We start from the raw sequence: 12,718 nt of genomic DNA on the forward strand, positions 1-12,718 counted from the left end.
TTCGGCAGGTAAAACTCTGGTTCAGCAAGTCTGACATAAAAGATTATATTTTCATGTACGTAGGTCAACCTCAGCCAATAATTTGCTATTACATACGATATTAACTGTGAGATGTGATGGAAAAAAATTTCCATCGGGGACTTTCGGCGTTTGACCGTACTACATTTACCGCTACCACCGGTCGAAAGTGCCGCTTTGAGCTTTCGGTTTTGTTGAGAATGGGGATTGACGGACTACTCTTCATACTTTCTGTGATTGATGAAGGCGCATTGCTGTTTTTAGTAGTGTATTTTGTATCCTTTCAATGAAACCTATCTTCTATTTCCGGGTCTGTAAGGTGTAGACATGTACCATGATGTCGTCGATATCTTGGAAAATTTATCTGAACAAGCAAATCCGACAAGGAGAAATTCATTGTTGTTGTTTTTCCAGTGTGCTGCAGAACTGCAGAAATATTCAAACAGTTGAACTCCATTTTCGGCACCGTTATGCATTTCATTTTCTGCTTAATCAATGTGAAATGCCGGTCCAAGGAAACTTCAATCATTCAATATGAATGAAACTAAACTTTAAAAGTTTTAATGCCCAAAACACCAGTATGAATATGTATATCATTAATGACACCTACACCCAGGGTTTTAGTTCATTCTTATACACTAATATTGATGTATTAATAAAATGATTATTCAAAGAGTGAAGATATGACATTTTCAATTCTTTAGTTTATAAGGCCCCAGCCCCTAGTCATAAAATATATTTTTTTAATCTTCAATTTCTGATTACGATGTGAATTCTTCATACATTTTCTGATATGACATAACCTCGTAAAACGGCATTCCGTTTAGCCAAAATGGCTGTTGACGGCAGCGAGAAATGCAATCTGAAATCATCATCATCGGCATTTTAATCAACGTGCAGGATTAGGTGTATCTTCCACAGCAGTGGGCTCCCTTCCAGGTAACTGGCTTGCTGCATGCATGGCAGACCTAACATTTGACTTCCAGGCATCTTTGTCCAATGGGATAACATCACCAAGTCCCCACTCATGCTGGTCTTTTTCCAACTGTGCTTTCCAGGTCATCTTTGGTCTCCCTGGTTGTCGTCCTCCCTCTTTTTTCATATTGAAGACATTATTGATTGCCCCACTGGATCTAACAACATGCCCAAACCAGCGTAGCCTCCTCTCCCGCAGGATAGCGTTGAGGTCATCGATCCCAAGTCGTGCCAGTAGCTCGCTTGATCTGACACTAGCCATGTCTTCTGGCTTTACCCTGCAAATCTGTCTGACCATGGCTCTGTCATTTCGTCGTAGGAGAAGGAGGTCTGGTTTTGGCAAGGGCCACGTCTCACTTGCATACAGCATCGCGCTACGCACATATGTACTGTACAAAATGCCACGGGTCTTGTAAGAAAGATAAAATGAAAGATAGAAAACCTAGCCATAAATCATCCAATTTTCTATCAATATGAATGAAACTTTGGGAATATATATGATTGTATAAACTGATATCCTGTAGGCATGTTTATGTCTTAATCTGATTGTGTGGTTGCAGGATCATGTCCAAAGATGTATTGTTCAAAATGCTTGCAGGTGAAGACTGAGGTTGAGAAGTCTGAGCGACATTTATTTTTCAATTTGAGCATAGTGTTGTTTTGCGTGAGAAAGAGCTTTTGATGCAAATGCAACTTGTTGACCATTTTTGCATGATTGTGATTCCTAACCCCACTTTATTAGCATCATATTGGATGGTTACTTCATCCTAGATATCAGTCATCGTCGGAACCCACGGGTTTTCTCTCCGTTAAACTGCATTCAACGTAGTGTAACGGAGAAAAAACCGGTGGGTTCCGACGATGAGATATCAGTATGTCAATACAGGATGTTGAGTCTAGGTCTTTGATCTTTTTAAAGACTGCTTGCTGTCTGGACGGTAGGGCCGAAACGATTCACCGAAATATTGATGCTGTTCAATATAAACGCTCGATTCAATGTTTGATTCATTGCCTCGATTTTTGGTTCGATACGTTTATTACAAATGGGTTCCGTAAAATACATCAGTCTCGGCCTGTACATATTATTTCTACCTGCATGAGGGACGAAATAGTGTCGAATAATATTCTAACTGTTGTTTGCCTTGAGGTTGACGAAAATAATAATAAACTAATTATCAGTTTTAGACTACAGCGAACAGGCATCTCACCGTTTGGCAGTTTTACTTTTAAAATTATGATTTTGAATCTTTGATAATTAATTTCTTCTTCAATGTTATTATTGGTTTCTTCTGTAAATTGTATTGTATTGAAAGTATTGAATCGTGGCATAGGTATTGCAATATGTATCGTATCGTGAAGGGGGCGTATCGTTTCAGCCCTACTGGACGGCCATGCCCAATCACTGTCTTTGATGAAGAGTTGTTGTAGTGGTTCACAAACTTCTGAAAGTTTTGGCCAAATCTTTGAAAGTTACAAGTCCTAGAAAGTTTTGAACTGTTTTGATGTTTTCTGGTAGAGGTGTGTTTGCTATAACTGTGACCTTGTTGGGTTCTGGTGTAAGTCCTTCTTGAAATTGATATAGATAGGAGGTGACTTTTGTGAGTACCAAAGGTGCAGGCCTGCTAGCAGTGTACAGGGGCATGATACCCCAGGAAATTTTTGAAATTTAGAAAGCACTATGAGGCATTTACTAGCTTTTAGACATTGAAATATAGCATTAAATTATCAGTAAAAATGTCAGCAAATGCTATTTGTAGTATTGATATATGAATTTTGCCTCTGGGCCTGTGTTCACACCTTGACTTGCTGTGCTGTCATCTTCAACTAGATGTACTTTTCTTTCCTGGATTTCTGTCTTGTAGGGTTTTCTTGCAGATTGTTTGCACACTTTTGTAAAGTGATTTATCTTGTTGCATATGGTCCATTGCTTGCCATAGACTGAACATTGAAATTTGTCTTTAGCTGATTTCCTCCACTGACAATATTTGTATCTCTACAATTTTATGCTGTCTGCTTTTTTCTTCTATTTTGCGTTAAATTAAATGGTTTCCTTTGTTGATTCATTTTCTTCATCTGTTGATCTACTATTTCCCTGGTTCAGGTAATTGCTTTATCTGTTGATATTTCACTGGTTCTAGTAATTGCTTTATCTGTTGATATTTCACTGGTTCTAGTAATTGCTTTATCTGTTGATATTTCACTGGTTCTGGTAATTGCTTTATCTGTTGATATTCGCTGGTTCTAGTAATTGCTTTATCTGTTGATATTTCACTGGTTCTGGTAATTGCTTTATCTGTTGATATTTCACTGGTTCTAGTAATTGCTTTATCTGTTGATATTTCACTGGTTCTGGTAATTGCTTTATCTGTTGATATTCGCTGGTTCTAGTAATTGCTTTATCTGTTGATATTTCACTGGTTCTGGTAATTGCTTTATCTGTTGATATTCGCTGGTTCTGGTAATTGCTTTATCTGTTGATATTTCACTGGTTCTAGTAATTGCTTTATCTGTTGATATTTCACTGGTTCTAGTAATTGCTTTATCTGTTGATATTTCGCTGGTTCTAGTAATTGCAATATCTGTTGATATTTCGCTGGTTCTGGTAATTGCTTTCTTTATCTGTTGATATTTCACTGGTTCTAGTAATTGATTTCTTTATCTTTTGATATTTCACTGGTTCTGGTTAATGATTTCTTTAGGTTTAGTTTTGACTCTTGGCATTCTGACTCTTGTGGAATTGTTCTGTAGGCCAAGAACTGTCCTGTTGAAAACAGACTATGTGTCCTTGTACTCCAATTATCCAGAGTGGTCTGTATAGGCTTCAAACACATTGTATAGCTGTTCGTTTGGATTAACTAATTGTCCTGGGTGGATTTATGCTGGTTTAATAAATTCTCCGATCATAAATTACATGGAATTTTCACATTCTAGAGTGGTGTGCTTTCATCACCTTTGACACCCTGTTGCTCAATATATTGAGTATACATAAAACAAAGACGTCATACACATATACAAAGATAGGTGATTCTAACTTATTATTCTCATATCAATAATGACTGAATATCACTTTCAAATTAGTAATTATATTATTGATACAAAGTGTTGCAGTATAGAAATAATTAATCTCTAGCAGATATCATGGATTGTGCTATGTCAAATTCATAAAAAACTTGGGATTCTTGCCTTGGCTCAGAAGTCACAAAGTATGAAAATTGTTAACTATCAAACTGAAACAAGGACTCTATTTGGGTCACATGAAAATTGTCATGCTCAGCTCTTCTTCTATATACATGCATATAGTTTTTCATATCTCTTTGAGATTCGATTTTTAGGTGCTTCTGAGTTCTGGGTGTCACTTTTGGTGCAACCCCCAAGAAGTACTAATTTATATTTCAAAAGCCTGTTTCTTATTTGTCAGTTATCTTTATGTACAGAGTCCAAGCATCATCTTGTTTGAAGCATATTAATGATGCAAACTTATGAAATGTACAAAACTTTCCTTAACTCAGTCTTAGGTAATAACTCTTTCAGATTTAGAATGTGACTATTTAAATGCAACATCTTGTTGCTCAAAACTCAACAAGGTAATATATGTAGATTGTATTCTGATCTTTACAAAAACGTAGATATTTTAGGTTACTTGAGTCACTCTGCTGACCTAATGCTAATGGTTTGCATCTATCCTCATCTGTCGTGCATTAATTGGTATGAAGCATCTTTGGGACAAGGGGTCTTAAATTGTAAATTTCAGGATGTCTGCACCCCTAGGGGCAGGGCAAAAACTGTCAAAATTATTGAATTATCGAAAATCTTCTCTACAACCGCACATCTGTAAGAAAAACTAAATGCATGGTCTTGTAGAGCAAGAAGACCCCTACTGAAATTGTAAATTTCAGGACCCCAGGGTAGAGGTTCTGATTTCGGGGTAGGGCCTAACTTGGTATATAGTGTTTATATGCAAAACATTTAAATAGCATCTTCTTTAGTGCAGTTGATGCCAAATTCACACAAAAAGACGTTTAGAAGTAGTAGTTAGTCCTTTACCAAAATTGTACATTTCTCGATCCCAGGGTTTTGGTTCCAGGGTGGGGCCAAAGGTATTATAATGATTTTTGTCATTTGAAAGACTTCTTTAAGTTTGCTGATACTGTATAAAAACTAAATGCATATTTAGGAAAAGCAGAAAAAGATGTACCAAAATTGTGAATTTTGCAACCTCGGGTTTTGACTCTAGGACGGGTCCAAATTACATTATTAGTCATAGTAATAATCAGGTGACTGATAAGGCTTGTGGGCCTCTTGTTTAAGAAATTGTTCATATGAGGCTTTAATTTATCCATACATACCAAAGATTCCATCCATTGAGTTAATTTACAGTCCTAGTAAAAGGCATCTGAACCGTGTAAGATTTGTGATTTCGTTCAAAACAAACATGTTTATGGATATTGAACAACCATATGATATGATTATTATGATGATGTTTTGGCCTCATTTTCATAAAACTCATTACAGTTTGTGTTACCAGAGATTATAGCTCAGGGATTCCTAACAGCACTTCTTTTACTCACCGGACACTGGATCCTGTTCCTCATTTATTCTCCGTGTACAGTATGGATAATATATCAGTAAGTCACATTTTCTTATTTGTACAGTATGGATAGAATAACATAAATGCCAGTTGTATTATTACAGCATGGATATAGCATATCAATTAGCTATATTATTACAGCATGGATATAGCATATCAATTAGCTATACATGTATTATTACAGCACGGATATAGCATATCAATTAGCTATATTATTACAGCACGGATATAGCATATCAATTAGCTATATTATTACAGCACAGATATAGCATATCAATTAGCTATATTATTACAGCACAGATATAGCATATCAATTAGCTATATTATTACAGCACGGATATAGCATATCAATTAGCTATATTATTACAGCACAGATATAGCATATCAATTAGCTATATTATTACAGCACGGATATAGCATATCAATTAGCTATACATGTATTATTACAGCACGGATATAGCATATCAATTAGCTATATTATTACAGCACAGATATAGCATATCAATTAGCTATATTATTACAGCACAGATATAGCATATCAATTAGCTATATTATTACAGCACAGATATAGCATATCAATTAGCTATATTATTACAGCATGGATATAGCATATCAATAAATCAGCTGTATTATTACAGCACGGATATAGCATATCAATTAGCTATATTATTACAGCACAGATATAGCATATCAATTAGCTATATTATTACAGCACAGATATAGCATATCAATTAGCTATATTATTACAGCACAGATATAGCATATCAATTAGCTATATTATTACAGCATGGATATAGCATATCAATAAATCAGCTGTATTATTACAGCACGGATATAGCATATCAATAAATCAGCTGTATTATTACAGCACGGATATAGCATATCAATAAATCAGCTGTATTATTACAGCATGGATAACATCCTTAAGTCTGTGTTTTTGTACAGCATTTTTAATGAATTATTAGTAAGTCAGCTTTATTATACTCTAGGAAACAAAGTTGAGGGGGGTATATTGGAATCAGCTTGTATGTCTGTCTGTAGACCTGATTTTGCCAGGACATATTCTGAAAGGCTAGCATTTGAAAAATTTAACATTCTTTACTCACCATATAAAGATGACAGGTCTAGTTTCAGTTGAAAATGATCTCCAAATGCACATCTTGAACATTTGGTGAATAAGAAAACTATGGTGAAATATAAGATTGTTCGATAAAATGAATGCAATCAACATTCAAATTTGATTAACAAGAATAGTATTGAAGAATTTTTAATATATAGAATATATAAAGAAATTGCCATGGAAATCGGTTTCACTTCGCTATAGCTGTAAATTTGCTATATTTGTGTTTGCTTTATTGGAGTTTTACTGTAATATATTTGCCATTTTTCCCCTTGGGGATCTGGTTTAGAATGGTTGTTGTAAGAGGTGACAATAAATGGGGTGGTCCTTCAGATGAGACCGCAAAAACTGCCCTGTGGCACGATAAAGATCCCTCCCTGCTCAATGGCTGTAATCACTGAGTATAGGCCTAAATTTCGCTACCCTTCACCGAAAATGGTAACATCTCCATATGAGTGAAAAATTCTCGAGCAGGACGTTAAACAATATACAATCAACATTTGCCCTTTTAGAACTCAAATAGAAATTTGCATTTTGCTGTGATGTGATAAAATAAGACTTACTTACCTATAAAAGCGTTATAAATGATAATTATGTAATATGATAATTACGAGTTATAAATGATCATTATGTAATATGATAATTACGAGTTATAAATGATCATTATGTAATATGATAATCACACAGTTTACCAGTAAATCTATCATCTAATACAAAGTATAAAAAGCCCACAGTAACACAATGATTTCTGAAGACTAAAACTGTGCATACTCAGGTGACCAGTAAAGCCTATGGGATTCCTCTTATTGTTGTAGATTTGCAACGAAGCCCTCTGGTAACATAGGGTTATATGACCCGGCAGAAATCCACAACCGACATCAGCTCAAAACCTACATGAGAGATAATATGATCAAAATGGGTGTCCATCTGATATTTTTCTTTATCTTTTTATACTGGTAAGTATAGAGTCACTTACAATGTATTCTGTGCCTGTAAGAGCACCCTTTTATGTATGTTCAATTCAATTTCAGCAACTTCTAAACACAGTTTACAGCTTCAGTTTTGTTCTTGGTTATTCTCACCGTTTCATTTCCAAGGACATTTTCATCATGTTCATGCCATTCTAGACTCTTGGTTTTCATGTCCATTCTCTATAAAAGTTATGGCTATGATAAATTCACTGCAGTTTCAATTTTGGGCCTACTGCAAAAATCAAACTAATTGAAAGCAAAAGTGTATGTGTATGGCTATGTACAGTTCCTATGACTCGACAGTGCATTAGAGATCACATGACAGTTAGGTTTAGTCCAACTGATGACCAAGTGTAAGTTAAAATTCGATGCATCAAGTTAGATATATATTTTAATTTAAAATGCTTATTAAACTGTTTTACAAGATTCAGAAGTCTAATTCATGTTCATGCACATTCCTATAGGTAGATCAAAATGGCATGGAAAATGAAAAATTAAATTACATGGATTTCTCGATATATTTTATCATGATATTTATCATATTACTTTGGTGAGGAGAAAAGGCAAGTCATCTCAGACATGTTACATCACAGTTACAAATGAATGATTTGTAAACGTTGCTAAGGTGATAACATAAACATGTTTTGGAGATGAAATAAATCTTTTTATATACTGTTATTTGAATTTTCTCACATTATCACCAGTGTGAGATCGACTTTACCCATGTGAGACAGCCATGTGATATTTTTCTGTCTCACACTGCTGCGACGTCATTTGATTGTGACGTCATATATTTTCTATGATTTACGTTACATGGTGAAGATTTACGTTACACGGTGAAGTAAAAATATTTGCATTGTTATCTTTAAATTTTAATGTATATAGCTTTCTGGTGGACAACCTTGGGTTTTTTAGTTTACACTTATAATGTAAACCATTTTCGGGTATGCTCTTTCTGCCTATTTAATTAGTTTTTGCATCGAAGTTCAAATGAAGATTTTGATCATTTAGAATTTTCTCAAAGCTCCTAAATGTAGGTAAAATGTGAGAAAAATAATCCTTCGTTATTTACTTGTGTGGGTCAGATAGAAACAATATTTATAAGGCTAGAATCATTCAAACTTGGTACACATGTTTCCAATGCCTGTGTGTCAATGTGAAACTTGCATGGAGAATTTTATAGGCACAATACAAGATAGAAAGAGAACTAATGGAAAGATGGAAAATAAGATTAAAAATATGAAGTTGCCACAGTTACAAATCCAGTAATATTTCATTGTATGTTGAGGTACACAAGTCATGAATTCAAAGATGATGATTTTCTTGCAGGATGATATACTCCCTTATTAAGGGCTATTAACCTTTCCATGATGTTCCTATGGTGACGTATGTCAGTGACATGACTTGTAGTAAGAGTGACATCACTTCCTGTCTTCTTGTAGGATGATTTTCAGTCTGTTGAAGGATGACACAACTATGTTTGGAATTCCTGCAGAGAAAGCCAAATTGACAGATGACCCTTATGAACTTTAGATGTATTAATTCTCTTTATGATAAGTTGGTGCACATATTTAGTAATTTTTTAAAATTATTTTTCCCTCTTTGCATATTAAACAATGAATTTGCATTTTGTTGCTATAGTCCCAGAAATTTAGTAATGCTTTTTCATATATCATTGTGTGTTCATTTTAAAATTATAAAAAGACATACATGGGTTGAGTAGATTGTAGGACTTGCAACTGATTTGGTGTTATGCGAGTAAAATGCGCTTGAACAAATTTGTAAATGGTCACAGTCTTCTTATCTGTATTCTAGAATTTAGTTTTTTAAAATCAAACAGAATTGTAGTTCAGTTACATTATGCAATAGCTTTTTTGTGTATACAATTTTTTTTTTTACAATATTGTAACATTATTTGCAAATGAAGAGTTCCTCAATACATATAATTGTTACTAGTAACATACATGAACATCTGTTTTAATGTTTGCTCATATCAGAATCGTAATAAAATTTTGCAAAGTTTATTATTCATTGTCATAGATGGTGAATATGAAATCAAAGAGAAAAGTGAAGGCTTTGTGCTTTTTAAAGAACCAGAACATGACATTGAATTTGACCTTTTTGCACTTAAAAATATCAACATTTAGCTGTTTCAATTATATGCTAGTTATAATTAGCATGATTAGATCGCCTGAGTCACTCAGATGACCTTTCACATTTTCATCTTCTCCAGAACCACTGGGCCAATTTCAGTCAAACTTGGTACACATTATCCATGGGTAAAGGGGATTCAAGTTTGTTCAAATGAAGGGACATACCCCCTTCAAAGGGGAGATAATCACGAATATGCAAAAATATAGTGGGGTCATTTAAAAATCTTCTCAAGAACCACTGGGCCAGAAAAGTTCAAATTTACATGAAAGCTTTCTGACATAATGCAGATTCAAGTTTGTTCAAATCATGGCCCCCGGGGGCAAGGTGGGGTCACAATAGGGGATCAAAGTTTTACATATAAATATATAGAAAAAATCTCGAGAACCATTGGGCCGAAGAAGTTTACATCTACATGAAAGCTTCCCAACATAGTGCAGATTTAAGTTTGTAAAAATCATCGCCCCTGGGGGTAAGTTGGGGCCACAATAGGGATCAAAGTTTTACATGCGAATGTATAGGGAAAATCTTTCAATATGGGCCAAGGTGAGTGATGTGGCCTCTTGTTTGGAAATTGTTTTGGCAGTTTTTGTCCTGCCCCTAAGACCCCAGGGGTGCAGTAGTTCTGAAATTACAATTCATATCCCCCTTTTCCCAATGATGCTTCATACCAAATTTGAAAAGAATTTGTTGGTCAGCATGTCAGTTGGTCGGTAGACCAGATATTGTCCGCTCAATACCTTGAGAACCATTCACTTGAATGTAATGGTATTTCATATGTGGGTTGGTTATAAGTAGAAGAGGACCCCTATTGATTTTGGGGTCCAAAGATCAAGGGTCAATCCACCTTTGACATAGGAAGATTCCTCAACACTTGGTACAATGTGTGGAGTAAATAACTTCTATTGATTTTGAGGTCACATGGTCAAGGGTCAAACTGGACTTAGGAATATACTGACCACTCAATGTCTTTAGAACCCTTTGCTTGACAGATATAAAACTTGGTACACTGGTACATCTTTAAGAGTAGAAGACTCCTATTGACTTTGAGGTCACATAGTTAAGGGTCAAATCAGACAGAGGAAGATACTGTCCGCTCAATATCTTGAGAACTCTTAGCTTGACAGACATCTAACTTCAATAATGGTACACTGGTAAGCTTAAGTAGATGACCCCTATTGATTATGAGGTCACATGGTCAAAGTTCAAGGGTCAAACTGGACTTGGGAAAATATTGTCCACTCAATATCTTGAGAACCCTTTGCTTGAAAGACATCAAACTTGGTACACTGGTACATCTCAAGGAGTAGATGACCTCTATAAAATTTGGATTGACATGATCAAGCTGAACATAGTAATATATTGTCTCCTATATTTTAAGAATCATTTGATTGATTGACACCAAACTTGCTACACTGTTACATCCTAGGGAGTAGATGACCCCTATTAATTTTTAGGTCACATGGTGAGTCCACTCTGCACAAAGGAAGATATTGTCTGCTCAATATCTCAAAATTGGTTTGGCACTACTATCAATTAAACGATGCATGTGTATAACCCTTTTCAATTTTGGTATGATGCACCATGGAGGACATATATGTTTTTCAAACATTTCTAGTTAGTTTACAATTGTTCACCATAGTTTATGCCTCCTGAGCTATAAGTTTACAAAACTATCATGTGAATTCAGAGCACAGTAAATGTGGCATAACATAATATTCAGAAGATCAGAATGGGATAATTACAAAGTTAACAACACATGATTATGTATATGTAAGCTCTTAATTCTTACACTTTTTAACAACATTTTAAAAAAAACATGTTTGTCTGTTATTTGTCTTTCAGTATATCATTTTCCTTACTACAGATTGGCCATTTCTTGAAGAACATTAGAAAACCATATAAATGCTATGATAAAGGGAATGATGGCGCATGTCTGTGGGGATTTGGGGGGGGGGGGGGAGGAATGATGACCTTGGCTGCAATGTTACGTACAGTATAGCCTTCAGTTCCCTGATTTTTGTCCCCCAACGCAACATGGAAGGGAACATAAAAAATACTGGTGTCCGTCACTGCGTCTGTCTGTCCCACTTGACTTTGTGGACACAACTCCGATGAAACCGCTCAACAGATTTTGTTCAAATTTTGTAGGATTGTTGGTCACTATATTTAGTTGATCATCTTGCGCGACCACTTTGATTTGACAAATTTTACAGGAGTTATGAACTTTGTTGAATTTGAACATGCTACACTATAGGAACACTGTGGCGTCAGTGGCCTAGTGGTTAGGCCGTCAGACTCTCGACCGAAAGGTCATGGGTTCGAGTCCTGGCCGTGGCAGGGCTGACGTTGTGTCCTTGGGAAAGGCACTTTACATGAATTTCCTCACTCCACCCAAGTGTAAAAGGGGTACCTGGCTATAGACAGTGAAAGATATTGTTGGAATGTTAGTGCTCTAGCGCTTGTAATGGCAGCTTGCACTGTATGCTTCCTAGGAGGCTGAGAAAGTTCTAGATTGATCTAAGGTCTGCCGGGGTAATAACGTACATTGATTATTGTAAAGCGCTTTGAGCAGCATACGCTGGATAAGGCGCTATATAAAACCAATCATTATTATTATTATCATTATTTGTGGACGCAACTCCTCAGAGATCGCACTACAGATTTTGTTCAAATCTTGAAGGATTGTTAGTCACAATATATAGTTGATCATATTCCACCACAATTTTTATTCTACAAATGTTACAGGAGTTATGGGACTATTTTGCTAAAACTTGTTTTGCAGCAGTGGGCGACATATGGCTATGCATAGTAATCTTTTTGAGATTTATATTCTAAGCCATGTTTAGCTTTTCGTCAGCCACATTACGGTTTAACAAGAGGCCCAGGGGCCTT

General features: G+C 35.5%; 1 protein-coding gene across 2 annotated transcripts; it reads left to right on the plus strand.

Annotated features, from left to right (window-relative positions):
• LOC125651769 (protein cornichon homolog 4-like) lies at nt 1-9,696 on the plus strand. 2 transcript variants are annotated; one of them, XM_048880524.2, is made up of 5 exons: nt 1-293; nt 4,509-4,577; nt 5,506-5,618; nt 7,517-7,657; nt 9,115-9,696. In XM_048880524.2, exons 1-5 carry the CDS (start codon nt 117-119, stop codon nt 9,203-9,205), a joined length of 591 nt encoding a protein of 196 aa, XP_048736481.2. In that variant the 5' UTR covers nt 1-116; the 3' UTR covers nt 9,206-9,696. The 2 variants fall into 2 exon arrangements, with proteins under 2 accessions (XP_048736481.2, XP_048736482.1); XM_048880525.2 differs by having other exon boundaries at nt 138-293; nt 9,002-9,696.
• Nucleotides 9,697-12,718: the final 3,022 nt, after the last annotated feature.

This window comes from Ostrea edulis, chromosome 5 (assembly GCF_947568905.1).
Source record: "Ostrea edulis chromosome 5, xbOstEdul1.1, whole genome shotgun sequence".
In the NCBI taxonomy this organism is placed as follows: Eukaryota; Metazoa; Mollusca; class Bivalvia; order Ostreida; family Ostreidae; genus Ostrea; species Ostrea edulis.

What these genes read in the sequence shown, in the direction of transcription:
- LOC125651769 (XM_048880524.2), top strand. Translation starts at nt 117, where the DNA reads ATGGAAAAAAATTTCCATCGGGGACTTTCGGCGTTTGACCGTACTACA. An exon ending in ACAGTATGGATAATATATCA is followed by an intron (nt 5,619 to 7,516) that starts GTAAGTCACATT and finishes TTATTGTTGTAG; the next exon opens with ATTTGCAACGAAGCCCTCTG. An exon ending in TTCTTTATCTTTTTATACTG is followed by an intron (nt 7,658 to 9,114) that starts GTAAGTATAGAG and finishes GTCTTCTTGTAG; the next exon opens with GATGATTTTCAGTCTGTTGA.